The sequence below is a fragment of the Aplidium turbinatum genome, chromosome 15 (genome assembly GCF_918807975.1).
Source record: "Aplidium turbinatum chromosome 15, kaAplTurb1.1, whole genome shotgun sequence".
NCBI lineage: Eukaryota > Metazoa > Chordata > Ascidiacea > Aplousobranchia > Polyclinidae > Aplidium > Aplidium turbinatum.
The window spans coordinates 8,587,207-8,608,323 of NC_137486.1; the positions used below are offsets into that span (position 1 = coordinate 8,587,207).

At 37.2% G+C, this 21,117-nt stretch overlaps 1 protein-coding gene across 1 annotated transcript; it reads left to right on the forward strand.

Moving 5' to 3' along the window:
• The first annotated feature begins 2,795 nt into the window (after nt 1-2,795).
• Nucleotides 2,796-4,586, forward strand: LOC145783939 (general transcription factor II-I repeat domain-containing protein 2-like). Its single transcript, XM_082595700.1, has 2 exons — nt 2,796-3,617; nt 3,681-4,586. The coding sequence occupies exons 1-2, from the start codon at nt 2,796-2,798 to the stop codon at nt 4,584-4,586; spliced, it is 1,728 nt and encodes a 575-aa protein (XP_082451826.1).
• The last annotated feature ends 16,531 nt before the right edge of the window (nt 4,587-21,117 follow it).

Genomic DNA, 21,117 nt, shown 5'->3' on the forward strand with positions numbered 1-21,117 from the left:
TATGGTTTGAGGTGATCAGAGTTGGAAACAAGATAAGATAAAATGTTTTTTATGCACCAAGTGCCAGTAAATTAGGACTAGCTTGTCTGAATCTGCAACAAAGCTTATGGCAACAGCCAATATCATTGATGCACCATTCTAAAACAACATATCTAATCGTTTTGTAATTGGAGTGTTTGTATGTTACTGGTATTGTACCGTACCTTATTGCTGAAACACCTTAATTATGTAGCAGGTGCCAGCTGACTCAAAGTCGCTTTCTGTGTCTCCTGGTTTGTCTCACATTAATTATTGCCTATGTTTGTTTCGTCTTGGGTGTACCACCGGTACGGTATATAATATATATATTAAAATGTGAAGCCAATGAACAAAATGATACCGGTAGGCTACTGATAATAAAAAAATTGGCTAGTGGCTAAAGCTGCGTTTAGACTACATGCGTTTTTACTGCGACAAATCGCATCGCTCGATACATTCCACGCGAGTGTATTGGAGCGCTTAGACTGCGTGCGTCTTGTCTGCGGTGACGTGCGGTTTGTCGCAGACATTTGGATGGGCTTTGACGTACCGTAACGCAATGCATCCTAGTATACGTCAGTCTAAGGTAGCCTATGTTTGTGAAAAGACGTCAAAGTAAGCTACTTTGATTTGAGGTAATGGCAGAAAAATAGCTTTCTACTGCAAAAGTAAGTTATTAGGCAGATTTTAGCCAGAAATAAAGGCCTTTTGCAAATGTTTTATTGTATTTTTAGTCAAAGTGGATGCCTCCTAGAATTCAAGGCAATTTTGTTTGCCAAACTTAACTCTTGTTTCATTCATCTAGCTCTACGCCATAGTTTGAACTGCATTTTTTTAAATGCATCGTTAGCTTTCAAGCCAGTGATGATTTTGCAGCAATCTTGATCACCATCTTTACTGTGGCAAGCCTAGGAAATTTACCGGTACCAGTAGGTATGTACAAAATGAAAATCAATCAATCATTGGTTTATTTTTTGGTATTACAGTATATGTACTGAACTGAGAGAGGAAGGAAGAAAAAGATCTTATATGAGGTCAGCTTCCATCCTGTTAATATGTTACAGGAGATGTTACCAATAAAAATTAGTTAAAAAAAAAAGAAGTTTGATGCATACCGGTACTGTTTAATACATAGGTAGCCTACCGTACTTGAATATCAAGTGAGTACTTGAATATCGAGTTACTAGTTAATGTATTTTCAAATTGTGAGGAAAATGATCATCTGAAATGCACCAACTACCAGACCTATCATACTGTTAAGTTTGTAAAAAAAATATTCTCTTATATTATTCTTATATAAAAACATACATACGTACTAGTCAGAGAACACTGCATAGATATAGACAACAACATACAGCTGTTGTATTCACTATCTGCAAATGGACATAAACATCATAATGGCATACTTAGATAGGAAATTGTACTTTGTGGACAAAAAAATAATTTCTTTTTAAAGTTGCCCATGTTACTATGAACATAAGAACTATATTTATGTGAATCCCTGTTGATGACAAATTGATGTTTTTTCAGATAGAGCTGCTGTGGAGATGTGTCACAATCAATGTGCAAGGCCTTGCGACGGGCTGCTTGTATCTTCAACGAGCGTGTTGTTTTGGTTGTGGAATTCTGGTGCGATGTGTTATTATCGGTTATGACCTGAAGTAACCTCTGATTACGAAATCTGTATTATGTAAAACGTGTTTTCTGGAATCATTTTCCCTACGTGACTTTCTAGAGACTTCTGTTGTTTACATTTAAATGCTGCTTGATAGAACAATGGTTCTTTATGATGTGGCCTTGCGTGGCCTTCTCGAAGTTACTGGACTGAACAACCAACTATAAATAGTGGTGTAGTTTGTATAATATTTATTATTATTGTTATTATTATGGTGATTATTATGAGTTGATTATGAGAGTTGTGCTATGAGTTGTGGATTGGTAGTTGATGCAGAAATTAGAGTTATTTGAGAAGCCGTTCGTTAAAGTTCTTCAAGAAGTCAGATTATCATTTCACTAGTAGAATTATTCGACATTTAATTGACTGCTTTTCGGTTTGACCCATTAAACTACGTCATTGAATCTTTCCAAGTCTTTTTTCTGGTAAGAGATAGAAAGAAATCGTGACAAGATGCATCGACTCATTGACTCGTATAAACTTTAAATCCTTGACTCCAAGATCATCGGTGCAAAGTGCTGTACCAGGATAAAGAATTTGAACTAGTCATATCGTTTGTACACTCTACAACAGACATGGGCAAACTACGGCCCGCGGGCCAAATCCGGCCCGCCGGCTCTTGTATTCTGGCCCGCCGGATGTTATCGACATGTTGCAAGTTTTATTATTGTGAAGTTTCAATAGGAGGATTAGATACCTCTTGTCTCTAAATAGCGATACAATGTAGAATGTAGAGCATTATGATGTCACAGGTACATTTGTGCGTCGCTTGACGCAACAGTGCTTTCTGCTTTTAACCAGTAATGTCTCGTTCTGTTGCTCAACACAACAAACAGTTTACCAGCCTCATTTTTTTAAAAAAATGAGGCTGGTAAACTGTTTGTTGTGTTGAGCAACAGAACGAGACTATAGATAAGAGACAGTCAACCGCTTCAAGTGGACAGTTTGCTGGGAGGTTCACTAAAAACAGAAAGTTTTATTAGTCAATTTAACCAGTAATGTACCATATTTCTTAGTTTAGTGTTTTTATCAACAGTTTCGTCAGTGTGGAATGCTAAGCGAAATAGACATTGCTAAGTTGTTAATAAATTATATTGTTAAAATGAGTGCAGCGAAGAAGCGTAAAGTCGATAGTGAGCGCAGAGTGTTCAAAAAGGAGTGGACGACGAAATACTTTTTTACCGAAGTGGGATCAACTGCGGTATGCCTTATTTGCCAAAAAAACGTTGCTGTTTTGAAAGAATACAACATCCGCCGCCATTTTGACACCAATCATGCAAACCATCATAGCAGCCTGTCAACTCAGCAAAGAAAGGACGTTTCTCAGAGATTAGTGGCAAATTTTCGGATTCAGCAAAGCACTCTTTTTCAGCAGAGTGCAGTTTCTGAGTCAATCACCAAGGCAAGTTTTTTACTGGCTTTCAACATAGCACAAGCAAGCAAACCATTTTCCGATGGAGAATTTATCAAGCAGTGCATGGTAGAGACAGCAAGTCTCTTGTGTCCAGATGCAAAAAGCAAATATGAACAAATCAGTTTATCACGCAGAACTGTAACTCGCCGTATAGAACAAATTGATGAGCACTTAGCTAACGAGTTGAAAGGAAAAGCAGATTCTTTTGTATTTTATTCGTTAGCGCTGGACGAAAGTAATGACGTAAGAGACACGGCACAGCTTTTGATTTTCGTCAGAGGAATTAATGACAAGTTTGAGATAATAGAAGAACTTTTAGCAATGGAGTCGTTAAAAGGGACTACTCGAGGAGAGGACCTTTTTCTTAAAGTCACTAGTGTGATCGACAGGTTTAAATTACCATGGAACAAACTTACGAATGTCACCACTGATGGATCACCAAATTTGACAGGAAAAAATGTTGGACTGCTAAAAAGACTTCAAGATAAGATGAATGAGGAAAATGCTGGGGTGGATATAACTTTTTTGCACTGCATTATCCATCAGGAAGCCCTGTGTTAATCTGTACTGCAGCTCAATCATGTAGTGAAGGCAGTAGTAAAACTGATCAACTACATAAAAGGGAGAGGACTTCACCATCGCCAATTTATCAAGTTTCTTGAGGAAATTGATTCTGATCACCAGGACTTGCTTTATCATTCTCATGTGCGCTGGTTAAGCTTGGGTAAAGCATGTAAACGAGTCTGGAACCTTAAAGAGGCAATTACCTCATTTTTGAAGTCAATCGGGAAAGCTGATGAATTTCCTGAGCTGGAGGACAGAGATTGGCTCTGTGATTTTGCTTTTTCTGTCGATATATTAACACATATGAATGAGCTGAATGCAAAGCTGCAAGGGAAAGAACTCTTCGCTCACGATATGTACACAAGCGTTACGGCTTTCAAATCAAAATTGGCTTTATTCTCAGCACAAATGTCCAACAATTCTTTTGTTCATTTCCCCACATTACTGACGATGAAAGAAGCCCCTAAACATGCAAATAAATACAGCAAATCACTAAATGATTTGCACCACGAATTTTGCCGTAGATTTCTTGATTTCGAAAAACTCCAAAAACCATTTCAGATTATTTCGGCTCCACTTTCACAAGTCGCTGCAACAGCACCACAAGAACTGCAGTTGGAATTGATCGATCTTCAGAGTGACTACGTTTTAAAGGAGAAATTCGAAGCCCTGAAGCTAAATGAGTTTTACGCATCGCTAAGCAACACCAGATTTCCAGAAATTCGAAAGGTGGCACAAAAAATGCTGGTATTGTTTGGTTCCACATATATTTGTGAACAGACGTTCAGCTTGATGAATTTTAACAAATCTAGCCACAGGTCTCAGCTGAGTGATGCGCACCTCAAATCTATCCTGACTATCGCCACAACCAAAATGATGCCAAATTTCGATGCTTTGGCAAAAAATAAAGCTTGACAATCCTGTCAGACGTCGTATTTAAATTCGATTTTGTTTTTTGGTTGTATTTTTCAGTTATTTGTTAATTTAATCTTCCGTTTTTTTTGTCCCTTTGTTATTCGTGTGACAAACTATATGTAAGTGGCGGCTCGATCACTTGGCCCGCCAGTCTAAGAACAAAATAATTTTGGCCCCTAATTCAAAAAGTGTGCCCACCCCTGCTCTACAAGTATAGTAATTTCAATAATATTAATAAATTCATAAACAGTTCAATATGGCAATTTCTATATCATCATTGTTGGAAAAATCATTTTCATCACGATCATTTGATGAAAAGCTTACCATTGTAGAGAAAGGAAAACCAAAACCCGTCATGCCAAATTTAAAAACAAACAAGTGCAAACAAGGAACAAAAACAACAGTGCGCACATTTTCTACATCCAGATTTGAAGAAATATCTTGGCTGACTGGTTGCAATATAAAGAACAAGTTGTTTTGTTGGCCTTGTATTCTGTTTTGTACTGAGTCTTCAATTTGGAATAAATTGGGTTACTTTGATCTCAAATCATTTGACTGCCGCTGTGCGAAAACACGAGACCTCAAAAAGACACCTTGAAGCTTTCTTCGCTTTAAGTACTTTTGGACGACAACGAATAGATACTGCTTTAAGTAATCAGAGGTTAGAAGAAGTGTCTCGTCATAATGAGAATGTAAGAGCAAACAGAGAAGTTTTGAGAACTCTGATCAATGCAACTTGCTTCTTAGCAAAGCAAGAGCTACCTTTTAGAGGACATGATGAGTCTGAAACATCCAACAATCGAGGAAATTACATTGAGCTTCTTGACTACACAAGAGGGTATGATGCAGTGCTGAATGGCCATCTTCAAGCAGCCACAGTGTTTAAAGGAACTTCTCCAGCTGTTCAAAATAGTTTAATTAAAGCCATTGCTGATGTTATGCTTGACACGATCAAAGAACAAATCGATGAAGCAAACTTTGTTTCTATCATTCTTGATGAAACATCAGATATTTCGACGAAGTCACAACTTTCGACAGTAGTTCGGTATGTACACAAAGGAAAAGTTTATGAAAGATATTTGGGTTTCACTGACGTAAGTGCAGATCGTACTGCAGTTGGATTGATGGAGCATGTTGAGAAAGTTGTGAAAGATTTTACACTGGAAGAAAAATTGGTTGGACAAACCTACGATGGAGCAAGTGTAATGAGTGGACAGCTGAGTGGATTGCAAAAGCGAGTTTTAGATAAGTACCCAAAGGCCTTGTTTGTTCATTGTCATGCTCATGTTTTGAATTTAGTTCTTCAACAAGGCCTTCAAAGTATTCGACAGTGCCGCATATTTTTAAAAACTCTTTCTGGCTTAGCTGCTTTTTTTACTAAATCTTCAAAACGTACCCATGCTTTAAAGGAATTTGTGCAGCGTAGATTGCCAACAGTTGCTCCAACAAGATGGAATTTCACCTCACGTTTATCTAGCACTGTCAAAGAATACAGATCTCAACTTAGTTTATTTTTTAATAGCATTGTGGAATCTGAGAATTGGGACAATGATGATGTGGTGAAAGCAAGAGGATTTTTGAATTTTTTGGAAGAACCTCAAACAGTTTTTTTGTTGCATGTGTTTGCTCAAATTTTTGGACTGACTGATGTTTTGTATGATATTCTACAATGCAAATCTTTTGATGTCATGTATTGTAAAGATAAAATTGATGAAATCCGTGTCAAGCTCCTTGAGGAAAGAAATACTGGTTTCAACTGTATTTGGGATTCAGCTACTTCAGGTCAGAAAACTGTTATATATATACAAGATTTAGACTAAACTTCGATTACCGTACTGATAATGTATATTATACATTTTAAAACTGACTACCTCTCCTTATATTATTATTAGGTAGGCTGTAAGTAAACTAGGTACTTACCCTGTATGTTTAGTTTGAGACAACATGCTTTTGTTTAGATTGACACAGTCACCCCAGTAAGATTTTCTATTTTTATTTCAGACTCAAGTGATGATGGTCCATCCAGGCGTCCAAGACGTAATCAAGATTTTGATAATCAAACTAATAAAGTCATTTATTCATTGCTCTATCAGGATATAATCGACATTGTTTGTTGTCAGATCGATCAAAGATTTACTGCTGTCACAAAATTCGAGTTTTTTCAACTGCTGTGCTGTGACAATAAGCTGCGCCCTTTTGGGGCAAATTTTTAATTTCAATTGGGGGGATATCTAAATATCTGTGTATGCCTGAAAAATGAAGGCATGCAAAAAAAAATTTTTTTCGTCAATGTTTAGACCCTGCTGTCGGCCCCGGAACATTTGCAGGTTACCGGAATTTTGAAATCCTCATAAAATCTTAATCTTTTGTGCTAGGTAGGGCATGTTGGTATTCATTTCTATTGTTTTTGGATAATTAATCCATTTATTAAGTTTACAGACAAATTTAGACATGTTTTAAAATTTTAATTTTTGCTACGGTGACAAACTTTCTTGCATTTTATGTAAATTTTTGTTGTTTCTGAAGGTTATGATAGTAGCAAGTTGGATTTATTGGTTCTGGTACATTCTGAAGTAATATAAATAGACTCATTAGTTAAACATTTAACAGAAACAGTGGCTTAGGAAGTCCAGATGAAAAAATAGTATTATAATTCTTATTTATGTAACAAATTACATCACAAGCATGTAAGTTTGTATGCTGTTTCTCCACCCATTAACTTGATTCCGATTTTACCTTCCAGGATACTACAAAATATACCTACCTGACTTATTCTATTGAATCTATTGTATTAGCTGAGTGTAAGAACGCACAACGATCTTCAATAAAGGATGATCCTTTAGAAATAGAAAAGTATGAGTCACTGAAAACATCCGAACTTCCGCTTCATTTGAATGTACTCCGACATTTTCTCTATCTCCGTACATTTCAATTTACAAATTCCACAACATCTAGTCAACTGCACAATCAACTCTACGAAGACATCATCAACATAATTATATTCACCTTGCATGTATAGCAGCTACAAAGTGCAAGAAGACCATCATAGACCAGATGAAAGAGTTTGAAACCAATGAAACCAAAAGAAAGACCGTGAACAAAAACAAGAATAACCAACGCGAGTGACACAGTGGGCCAATTTTTTTCTTGATCAAACTTTCTGGAAGATTTCCACTATTGGTCGCCATGCCCAGCTTATGCAGGTGCTTTGCATCATTCGAGAGATTCTGTTCAACTTGAACCGAAATTTCAGGATATTTCGGTATATTTATTATTTAGTGGTTCAAATAGTATTGGCTCCATTTCCCATACATTTTTGGCAAGCATTTTTCCGATTGGGCCATTAAAACTGTTTGGCCCTGAAGTTTATCCATCAATGTGTTCAAAAAATTTGCGAAGTGGTAACTCCCAGTGGTGAAGTAAGCAAATAACACGCTGACAAGGTCTTCCTATACTTCTGTCGATATGGGCCATTGAACCATCCTTCCAACCAGCATTAGAGTTTATACCATCTCAAATAACACATATGTTAGATATGTTAATTTTCATTAAGGTTAGATGATCCACGACACCTTCAGCAACACATTTTCCTGTAGGCTAGAATACAAATTTTAAAGTTAAGACTTCCTAAAAAAAATTATTGAACCTAAGAATCTACTGGTTATTCTTGTTTTTGTTCACAGTCTTTCTTTTGGTTTCAAGCTCTTTTATGTGGTCTATGATGGTCTTCTTGCACTTTGTGGCTGCTATACATGCAGATGAATATATGTCGATGATGCCTTCGTAGAGTTAATTGTGCAGTTGACTAGATGTTGTGGAATTTATAAATTGAAATGTACGGAGATAGAGAAAATGTCTGAGTACATTTAAACGAAGCGGAAGTTCGGATGTTTTCAGTGACTTATACTTTACTATTTCTAAAGGATCATCCTTTATTGAAGATCGTTATGCCATTCTTACACTCAGCTAATACAATACATTCAATAGAATGAGTCAGGTAGGCATATTTCGTGGTATCCTGGAAGGTAAAATCGGAATCAAGTTAATGGGTGGAGAAACAGTATACATACTTACATGCCTGTGATGTAATTTGTTACATAAATAAGAATTATAATATACTATTTTTTCATCTGGACTTCCTCAGCCATTGTTTTTGTAAAAATGTTTAACTAATGAGTCTATTTATATTGCTTCAGAATGTACCAGAACCATTAAATCCAACTTGCTACTATCATAACCTTCAGAAACGACAAACATTTACATAAAATGCAAGAAAATTTGCCACCGTTGCAAAAATTAAAATTTTAAAACATGTCTAAATTTGTCTGTAAACTTAATAAATGGATTAATTATCCAAAAACAATAGAAATGAATACCAACATGCCCTACCTAGCACAAAAGATTAAGATTTTATGAGGATTTTAAAATTCCGGTAACCTGCAAATGTTCCGGGGCCGACAGCAGGGTCTAAACATTGAAAAAAAAAAAATTTTTTTTGCATGCCTTCATTTTTCAGGCATACACAGATATTTAGATATCCCCCCAATTGAAATTAAAAATTTGCCCTAAAAGGGCGCAGCTTACTGTGACAAGTTTCCTGAATTCAAAAAAGAATTCCCTGACCATTTAATGACAAAATTACAAGATATATATGGAGGAATTTTCGATTATTCTCGGCTTAAATCTGAACTTCAAGTTGTGTACTCGCTGCCAGAATTTTCGCAACAAACTGTTCAAAACATGTATGAGTATGTTCATCAAAACTCTTTAAGTTCTGGCTTCAACGAATTGTTTAACTTAACGCAGCTCGTACTTAGTATTCCCAGCACTACAGCATCGGCAGAACGAAGCTTCTCAGCTCTAAAGAGAATACATACCTGCTTGCGTTCCACACAAGGACAAGAAAGACTGAGCTCGCTCAGCTTGCTTTCAATAGAGAAGGAACTTTTGCTAGAACAGAAGCAAAAGCAAGCTTTCTACGACGATGTAATTCAAAAATTTATTGCACAAACAAGAAGAATCGAATTATGCTATAGATGAATTTTCCTTCTGTAGTCGAGGTGTTAAACATTTTCGTTTTTACTAAGTAGTACGGCGGATAAAAGTACAGCCGACCAACATAGCAATCGACTTTCTTGTTTATTACCCTGGTCAACACAACTTTTCTTGCTTGGAGTTTTTTAATGGATTTAGGGTAACTTTGGGGTGCCGAATCTGACCTCAGTTTTTCCTGTCACGTCAGGTTTGTGAGATATGATAACAGCAAATTGTTACTTTTGTTAAAAGTGGAAGATTTGACGTTGCGTTTATTGCACATACACATTGTGCTATATCCAGAAATCCAGGTCATGTAGTACATAAGTAGCTGAAATACACCCACCCACTATAATTTTGATACCAATTTGTTTTCTAAGCAACATTATTAACCATCCAGTAGTAACAAGCCAAAAGGGAGGCTAAAAGCATAACTGACCCCACCCCCGTCAATGTTTTGCATGAAATCACAAAGATTTAAACAGGCTAATGGCAATGCTTGTTCAGTAACCTTATTTAAGCTGTTTTGGCCTATCTAACACTAACCTTTCGTTATAGCACTGCATATGTTGGTGGTAAACGCAACGCCAAATCTTCCACTTTTGACAAAAGTAGCAATTTGCTGTTATCATATCTCACAAACCTGACGTGATGGGATAAATCTGAGGTCAGATTCGGATTCAGCACCCCAAAGTTACCTTAAATCAGTTCTCAAAGCCTATGCAAAAAAAATGTTTTTTTTGTTGACCAGTGTTATCAAGTTGCTTTGCTATTGTTTTTTATTTTAACTTTCACCTGTTTGTTTTTAATTCGCTTGTACATTTCTCAAGGTGTTGCAACTGAACTGAAGTATGTGACTTTAGAAATGCAACTTAATGTTTGATATTAAGTCTCATTCAATAGGCGCTGTCAAATACATATCTATTTTGTATTCTTCTCCATTCCGACAACATTAGTTTTGTCAATTCTGTTCATGTTCAGAATTTGTGCTGAAAATGCTCTCAGAACGCACCAAATTCAATGTTAAATTTAAAAATTTTCTGGGGGAGGCCCCCCAGACCCCCCGCTGTTGCTTTGCCGTCACTGAACACCCTGTCAAAGTGGTCACGGTACGCCACTGGTTCTAGTGATTTGAAAGTAAGGCCTTGTTTCATGCAATTTCTTTACCTCGTGCACTTGGGCATGCTGAATTTAGATGTATCGAGGCAATTGCATGAAGAGTTAACTTAAGTTAAAAGTTGTTAGAGTATTGCTTTAGTTTTGCAATATTTGTGAAACGAATCAATGTAGAATTCTGTTGTCACTTTCTCGTTACTGCTACCTTGTAAAGCTATTAGTGTATTTACAATTTTATTACAGCATCACGTTATCACTTGCTTGTAAATTCTTTTCAAAATGTCAACGTGAGGTGAGAGAAAAAAGCTAAAGGAAGGTAAGGAAATTGGTCTATACGTCCAATGAAATGTGCTGTTTCTGATGTCACACAAAAGAAATTAGGTCTACATCAAACAGCGTATCACTACAAAGTTTCTGAAGCACCTTTAAGACATGTGCATTGTACAAGGCCTCAAAAAACAATAAAAAACATGCAAAATACAGATAAAAACATCTTGGGAAGAAAAGGTGATCTGCTTCTTACATTGAAGAACAGTTGGTGCAGCACATTCTAAAAATACAATCCAGATTTAATGAGTTGAGGCAAATTGACTTGCAAAAGTTAGAATTTCATCATCATCCAGAATTTTCCTATAAACACATCAACCCACATCAATTGGCAGGGCTTGTGGGCTATATGATAACAATATTTCAGTGCATCGTTTGTGCAATAATGCAATATGGATGAATCTGGTTTCACAGTCGTGCAAAAACCATAAAAAATTGGCCAAAAAAGGAAAGCATCAAGTAGGTGCAATAACCAGTCAAGAACGGGGACAGCTAGTTGCTGCATGAGTGCAGCCGGAAGCTTCATTTCTTCAAGGAATGATTTTTCCTAGGGTTTGCATGAACGAAGTGGTGAAAGGTGGTGCTCCTACAGGAACAACATTTTTTTTCACGTTGGTGTGCGTTTACTCTGTGCTGTCTACAGCAATCGCTCACATACACTTGGGTTCATGATTACTATTATGATTACGTTACTATTACCAGTGGCGGCTCGTCATAAGGGACTGCGGGACTGCAGCCCCCCAACATTTTTGTGCATATGTGAATTATAATACATATACATAGTTTTGCCATGTTTTTTTACAGTAAATTTATTTCGCTTGAAGAATTAAAAAATTCTTAATATTAATTTTTTTGTAATTAAAAAAAATTGGCAACCCTGGGTCTGCAAATTTTGCAGGTCCGGTGTAGCTTGTTCTTTTTTTATGACGTAGGTTTTTCAGAAAAAAGTTTTCAAGCATCACTGAACAAGCGCTGTGGGGACTGCAAATAGAACAGACCCTGGTCAGGGATTCCAACTTTAGTTCTCGTAAATCTTTAGGGTAAGCGTGTGGAAGCTATCGGTGATTAGGTAAAGGGATCGTAGGTTACTTTACTTGATATGTGTTTTGAGAAGCCATTGAGACAGACTGGTTTTGATGCGAAGTAAAGCCAATTACTGTAATTATTTTTAATCATTTCAGACCAGTAGAAGCATGAGATGTATTGTTCACGCTTGTCTTGAAAAGAATTATTAGGCTGTGATATTTTCAAGACTTATCGTTAGGTATGATATAGATGTTAACTGTAGCCATTTTAAGGCATCTTATGTAGAGCTAAAAGGGTTATATAGTATAGCCTAGTAAAAGGACACCACTGAAAAACTTTTTTTTAAATAATTAGATGTGTGCAGTTCTAGTCTACTTGGCTTTAAATTAGTACATAGTTGCATACTTACATTATTGTATTGAGTTGTATAGCCTACACATGATTCAGTTTAGTTCATGTAAAGTTTGAGGATCTTAATTTTCAATGCAGAAGATTTGGTGTAAGAGTTTTACGAAGTTGATTGCTGATTGTATTCTTATCCCTCGTAACCAAGTTAAAAATTTTAGTGTTTGTTCAATGCATCCCTACTCTATGGTACTTGGGGTTTTAAGGGATTGTGTAAAACTTTTCAAAATTTTTTTTAGGTGTACTCAAGAGTTTTTAAAATGATGGTTAATTGAGTAACCAGTTTGAAACAACTGAAATTTTTTCAACATACACTACAAGAGAAAATTGACGTTAAAATCAGAGGAAGACCAACACCAATTTTATCAATAACGCAAGAGGGTAAAAGAAGAGGAAAAGTTTATGAGAGAAAATTTGATGTCAAGGTTTATAATCAGTATGAATGGATGTGCATGTGTGGTTGTAGTGACGAAAATGCATTGTATTGCTTTCCGTGCATCCTGTTTGGTGGTGAGGCTGTCTGAACCAAGAATGGAATAACAAATTTGAAGAACTTGCTAGAAAAATTAAATATACACAAGTCTACAGCTACGCATATGAACAATATGGTCAACTTGTCTATGTTAGGAAAAGTGAACATATTGTGTGATTTTGATTCAGGTTACAAACTAGCAGTTGCCAAGCACAATGAGCAAGTGTCTAAAAACAGGTTGGTGCTATCAAAAATTATTGACTGTGTTAAATTCTGTGGAAAATTTGAACTTTCTCTAAGAGGACATGATGAAACATCCACATCATCTAAAAACCCTGGTGAATTTCGAGGCTTAATTCACTTTGCATGTCAGTTTGATTCAAGCTTTGAGGCTCATTTTAACTCTTCAACTGCCTTCAAAGGCACATCAAAGTCAATTCAGAATGATATTTTGGAGTAAATTTTATCCATATATGCAAGGTAATCATTAAACATGAAATCTGTAATTCAGACTACTTAGCAAAAATGTGTGATGAAACCGCTGATGTTTTTGACAAGTCACAAATGGTGATTGTGTTAAGATACGAGAAGAATGGTGTGCCTGTAGAAAGGTTATGGTTTTTTTTAATCCAGTTAGTTTGACTGCTGAGTCACTTTCTTCAGTGCCTTTGAAGGAGATAAATGAATTAATTGGCAATGATAAATACAAACTGATAGCCCAAACATATGATGGAGCAGCTGCTCTAAGTAGTATACGCAATGGTGTCCAGGTAAAAATTAAAGAAAAATATCCAAATGCCCACTTCATTCACTGTTATGCTCATCAGTGGAATTTAATGTTGCAGAAAGCAACATCATAAAGCAGTAGTATCAAAGTTTTTTTAACAGTTTATCATGAATACCAGCATATTTTTCAAATTCACCACAGAGAATGACAGCTTTAGAAGAAGTAAGCAATCGAAGAATCCCTAGGCCATCCAACACATGATGGAATTTCAAAAGTAGAACCGTGAATGCAGTGTAGGAGTCAAAGGAAGCACTCCTTGAATGTTGCAGTAATTTGGAGCTGTCTCATTCTAATAGTACTGGCCATGCAGCTGCTGGAATAAGAAGAATGTTAAATGATGACGAATTTTTGTTTTGGTTAGACTTTTTCTAAAAAGTAATGCCTCATGTTGAAATATTGTGCTCACAGTTTCAATCACGGTCAATTGATTCTGTAAGTGCACGTAGTTCGCTACAGGCATTCTATTCAGTTATACAAAAGGCCAGAGACGGACCCATGCCTTTAACAATTTCTAACTCAAATAAAAGAAGACTTGTCAACAGAGTTAATGAACCATAAACAGACATAACCCAGCAACAACACTACATCATAATAAAAACAAAAAAACAAAAACAATGAGCTAACGTTTTCGGTTAATCATACAGCCCTAATCATACTCTGTGCTATCTACAGCAATCGCTAACACACATTTGGGTTCATGATTATGATGTTTTGTAAATTTTCTCAAATGTACTTGATCAGGAAATTGTTCGCGAGCCTGTAATTGTAAAAAAAAAACATATAGGCTACACAAGCACACATATGAGTAGATATAGGAATAGGATCAATGAGACAAGGGGACCACAATACAACACAGCTCGATTTTTATCTCTTCTAAAAAAATTGTGGTTATTGTGCAAACGAGATTTCCTGTACCTTCTTTGCCATAAGATTTGAAAGTTAGCTTGTTGCAAACGCGGAAATGAGAGACAAAATGATGTTTTTGGCAGGAAAAAGTGTAATGTAGCATCTTTGGTAAACTTTCAATATTATCTTCAGGTGTTTATAATAGAAAACGCTAAGTTTTCCATTGACAAGGCATGAAGGTAACCTACAAGATTGATAGGCTTTATGAGAGATGATGATTGCTTTCGGGATTGCTGATTGCTTTCGGGAATGTACCAATTTTGTCGCTCAACCTGCAAACTCATCAGGCAGCTCAACTCCAGGCAGTACCAGCCATTCAAAACCAAAGATTATATCTTTTTCTATACATTCCAACCCAGTGCTTCCAACGAAAAAATGTAATCTGTGTGGGAGCACATATTATCTTCACCAGTGTTGGAAATATCGAAATGAAACATACGACTCACGTCGTGCCTTTGTCATCAAGGAGAAACTGTGCTTTTGTTGTCTTAGAAAAGGTCACACGCCGACAAATGTGACATACAAGAGCCTTGCAAAAGACCTGGATGCAATAAGAGACACACAACACTTTTACATCCACCCGATATACCACATTCCAACCCAACACGTGATGTCAATGAAAAGTCAAGTTCTAATCTTGAAGCCAAAAGTGGGTTCATTGGCATCAGCTCTTTATCCAGTGACGTTCTGCCAGTCGTGCTAGTTAAAGTGCACATGAAAGGTTCCACAAAAGTCATAACCACCAAAGCCTTCCTAGACAATGTCAGTGCTAATTCATTTATCACTGAAGGTCTGGTCAATAAACTAAAACTTGTTAAATGCCCTGAAGTAAAGTCTGCCTGTCACTGCAAACGACATTTCAACCCAAAACGATGCAATGTATGAGCATAACTCAAACTGAATTCAAAGATATCCATCTTCCCAATGTTGATTGTGATATGCAATCAAAACTGCTGTGGGCTGGGTTGCTTATTGTTCCAAACAAGGGAGCACCTCATCAAACCTTCAAAGTTTCTTTACAAAAGCCGCTTCCAAACAAATGCAGTATGTGCTTCCACGTGCAGCATGTGTTCTGATGCAATTGACTTCATTGAAAATGCCAAAGCTGAACTCTCTGTAGAGCAGAGAGAGGTTTGAATCAACCGCTTTGAATTTTCGTCTTTGAATCATCAGCTTTGAATAAACGGCTTTAAATTTTCGGCTTTGAATTGTCTGCTTTAACCCTTTAAGGGACAATGGTACATATGTGTACCATAAACGTTTTGGGCTTCCGCAACTAAAATAAACATTTTTTTGTTAATTTTACCTTTTTATGGTATTCTGCTACATGGATTGTTCAATATAAAATTAGAATTTCGAAACTCTGGATCATTTTTCACATATTTCAAAGGTCGGTTTTTGAGCAGTTAGCGCAGTACCACGGTGACGTCTGTTCACGGTATGTTTGTGGAAACAACAAGCAGCAGTTTGCTCTATTTCATTCAGAAACATAAAGGATAGTTGTTGTATTGTAATATATCAACGTTTTTACCATTGTTGAAAGTATTTTAGTATTGAAAAAAATCATATAAATTTTATGGTACATATGTGTACCATTGTCCCTTAGGGGAAATATCAGATAACTTTTCAGATCTTATTGAGGTGCCTGTAGGCAGTGTGTTTTCGTGTTGTTGCTGATTCGTAGCTTTAATATCATCAAATGTTAATAGCCTATGTACATATATGCAAACATTGCACCAGAAAAACACTCCAAAACAGAACAAGCAATATATGTATTGAGTGTGATGTCCACCTGTGCTATGTAAATGGTTGAAATTGCTTCTCATTGTACCATGAGTGTGGCTAACTTTACTGAACTGTCACCATTATACTTGGAAGATGTTTCTGCATGAATGTGGGAATTTCTGATTTCCATCATCAAGTTATTTTGCATGGAAACAACACTTTCATAATAAAAATGGTTAATATGGGGCTGAGTTGACCCCCTAAATGTGTTGAATGCAATGTCCACCTGTGCTTTGTAAATGGTAGAAGTCGCTCCTCATTGTACCATGAATGTGGCTAACTTTACTGAACTGTCACCATTACACTTGGAAGTTGTTTCTGTATGATTGTGGTAATTTCTGATTTCCATCATCAAGTTATATTGCGTGGAAACAACATTTTCCTAATAAAAGGGGTGAATATGGGGCTGGGTTGACCCCCTAAATACCTAACATTGAATAGTCGTGTTGGTAAAATCTTTAAAATCACAAGACTGTAAAGCGAAAGTGCTTATGAAAAACAATAGGGCTCCTCATATGAAGCAATTATAATCAAAAGAGTTATCAATAAAATTTCCCCTAAGGGACAATGGTACACATATGTACCATACCGTTTTATAATAAACAAACAAAAAAAATTAAAAAAAAATTCTTAAATTCAATTTAAGTTGCCATTTTAAACTACAAAACATATTTATTTTGAAAAAAACTTTCTTAGAAATATTATATCCTTTAAAGGGTTAAATTGTCGTGCTACCGCTACTCTCATGGAAAGAGAAAAGTGAGAAGATTGATTGATTGAATCTTTATCCTCGGACTGGGAAGCTGTTCAATGTGGACAACGAAGACTGTTGACATGTTATCAATGACTGAGATTATACATACCGGCTCTTTATCTTTTCTTTCTTTGGCTTTTGTTATTCAAAGTTTACAATTTTGTTCGCTGACTGCATGTTAGGCACAGGGGAGCATCTGACTTGATAACATACTGGTATGTTCATCTATGTAAACTAACGATTGGACCAATGGACCTATCTATTATTAGATATTAGAAAATCACAGTATTTTTCTTTATTTTGTAGGATGAACACAGGAAATCTTATAGGTTCATTCAAATCAAAATATGATTGTCACGATCCGACAAAATCTGTCAGTTTTAACATAGCTGGTTGAAACAGCTCTTGGGACTCAATTCGTTGTGCATGACAAAAAGCTTCCTAGTGATATGAAATTCCCCGTGGTTTTACTTCAAGCCTTAGAAGAGCTATAAAAAAAACTGGAAAATGAAACTCTGCAGGAAACATTGGTGAGCAACATTTGCTGAAACGAGCATTTCTTAACGAGTTATGCTGGTATCGACTATGTAGTGGTTAAGAAATGCTAAACACATGGCAGTATATAACCATATACCCAGTGCCATGAATCAACAATAACACATCTACACTGTGATACTTTTTATGCAAGTATTATGGTTAGGTGGTGCTAGATTGTGCAAACGTATTTTTATAAAGGTGCCATACTAGAATCAGAAAACGGATACTAAACGCTGGCTCAAAAGGTCCAAATAAAATTCGGATTTTCTGAATTGATTTTGAATGCTTGTTCAGATTCTTCAACATTTTCTATTTTGTTCTAGGTTAATGTGCTTCATCGTGTTGGAGGCGAAACAGTCTACGAATTTGTAAAGAGAGCGATGTCGTTTCTGATATGTAACGATGTTGCCATGTGCTGCAATTTGAAAGGTCGCAACAATAAAAAGGCGTTTGGTACATCACCACTGTACCATATATTATTTAGTAAGTAACATCTTATTTGATAACCGTCAATCAGCTTCTTATTTACTTACGTTATATCATAGCCATCAATGGAAGAAATTTTTCTGCTGTAACAAATTAATTTGAAGGCGCGGTTTGATGTAGCGTACAGTAGAATTCGTCTTTTGTAACACCGCAAGGTATCTTCAAAAAAGTGACGCTATAGCCAATACTACTGTACTTTAAAAATGGGACTTTGAAAAAATTGCCTCTATTGCGAATGTCACCATTGCCGAATTCTACTGTATGATGTTTTGCACTGTTAGTATGATGTTCGATCGATACATTGACTAAATATGTTCTTGAGTGACATATTTACTAATCTCAATATTGCTGCACTTCGTTACCACAAGCGTATTGTTGCAGGTGCTGTGAAAGCTAATGCTCCCACAGCCGAGTGTACTTTGAAAGATTTAGAGGTGGCCTTAAGTAAATGGTTGGTTGGTTCGCGAGACAGAGACGGAAATCGAGCAAAGAGAGAAAAACGCACTCATCAAGAAGCATTTAATGAAAACAATTAAAGCATTGGATTTTACTTTTTGACGATTTATTTAAACGAGTTTTCTGGAGCAGACTCTTTATCATTAGTATGTTTCTATCCACTGGTGAAAGTAGCCGATTGTGATCGTCTTCACCCTCCATTTCATTAACTTTACCCTATATTCATTTCACCCTTCCTTTCATTTTATCTTTAGTTCTCATCACATTTATTAGTGAAGCGAAGACCGTGACTTCTGCCTTTCACCTATGACCTATGTAATTGAGACTCAAACAGGGAAATTAACATCCAAAATAACGGCCGGACACTTCCTTTTGAAGCCACACCCACATACCTTGGGGTTCGACTTGATCGGTCTCTTACATACCGCAAACATCTAGAACACTTACGCGGAAAAGTGACAGCTCGCTCTGCTCTCTTGAAACGTCTTGCTGGTACAAGGTGGGGTGTTAGCCCCTCAGTGCTGAGAACAAGTGGTTTAGCCTTAGTCTATGCCCCTGCTGAATACTGTGCTGCTACTTGGTGCAGAAGTGCCCATACTGACCTTGTCGATGTGCCAATCAACAACTGCCTGCGAACTGTCACAGGTTGCCTCCGTCCAACTCCAACTGACTGCTTGCCTGTCCTTGCAAACATTGAGCCAGCTGCACTACGGCGTCAACGTGCTGTTCTTTCCCTGAGCCGTAAAGCCCTAAACCCCGGCCATCTGCTACACATAACCACGCTGAGATATCCACCAAAGCAGCGGCTAAAATCAAGAAAGCCATTTGTAGGGCTGCACAAGACCTTCTGGCAGCCTCTGGCGGAAGCCTTAGCAAACAGTGGTGCCACGAGGCGTGGTGTGAACAATGGTCAAGCAGCACATCCCCACTTGGCCAAGTATTCAGATCCCCGCCCGAGAACCAGCTGAGCCATGGCCTCTCTAGACTTGCCTCATCAAGGCGTAACCGTTTGCTCACTGGTGTTGGACGCTATGGTGCAGACATGTTACGTTGGGGCTTGGCAGAGAGTGCTGCTTGTGAGTGTGGTGAAATGCAGACGCCAGCCCACATTATCAAGGATTGCCGGCTATACAGACCTCCTCAAGTCCTCATGGTATGGAAGGCCTAGTTTCTATCGATGACGACACCAGGCAGTGGTTAACCAACGGATGCCCTGACATATAGCGACAACACAAGAGAAGATCACATTTATACCTTTTTAATTTCTTTTTGGTCATATATTCTTTAATGTTTTTTGCGTAATGTTTTTTTGCGTTTTCACCACATCACATGATGTGGTGAAATGACATAGAATAAATATTTGGTGATGTATCTGTATTCTTTTTTTGGATTATTTCAGCAAAAGTCACTAAAGCCTGATCAAATTTAGCTGAGGTGATTGTGTGTAAGCCCACTGAAATGCCTGGGTTGAATGCATGTAAGCCCACTGAATATGGGTGGGTTCAACGTGTGTAAGCCCACTGGATATGGGTGGGTTCAATGTGTGTAAGCCCACTGAATATGGGTGGGTTCAATGTGTGTAAGCCCACTGAATATGGGTGGGTTCAATGTGTGTAAGCCCACTGAATATGGGTGGGTTCAATGTGTGTAAGCCCACTGAATATGGGTGGGTTCAATGTGTGTAAGCCCACTGGATATGGGTGGGTTCAATGTGTGTAAGCCCACTGAATATGGGTGGGTTCAATGTGTGTAAGCCCACTGAATATGGGTGGGTTCAATGTGTGCAAGCCCATTGAATATGGGTGGGTTTAACGTGAGTTGGCCCAGTATTCAGGTAGGATCAAGGTGGGAAAGCCCACTTTTAATGTCGGATAGACATGGGTTAGCCCATAAAAATCATACTAAAACCCACTAAGGACCCACTGAGGACCTGCGGCCATAATTTACGTGGGTGCCAACAGGGCAGCCCACAAAGGGCTTACATCAGCCCATCATGGTCTTATGTAGGTCCTACATATTCATGTTAGCTGGGGAAAGTATAATGCCAATTAACACAAAAAACATGCAGGAAGAGAAGTACTTGCTCCTGTACACTTTTATATGTATGAAATGAATGATGGGCCGTGTGACTTCATGATGCTGGAAACATTCATATCGTATCACCATTAAAGCAAAGTACACTGCCGTATATAGCTTGTGTTGAATTGGTCTCATATCTTATTTGCTGTGAATAAATTTTTGGGAAAGCCCCGCATTTCGTGTAGCAATGCGATTGGTTTTCATCGTAATTGAGGTGGTCCAACTTACATACTTGTGTTTTATTTTAAACATGGCCTGTATAATTTGAACCATTGGTCAATGGTCATCTGAATTCTGCAACATATTTCTACTCGTTTTGTGATTAGTTTGTTGGCGCTTTTTGGTCTGTGCGATGATTACG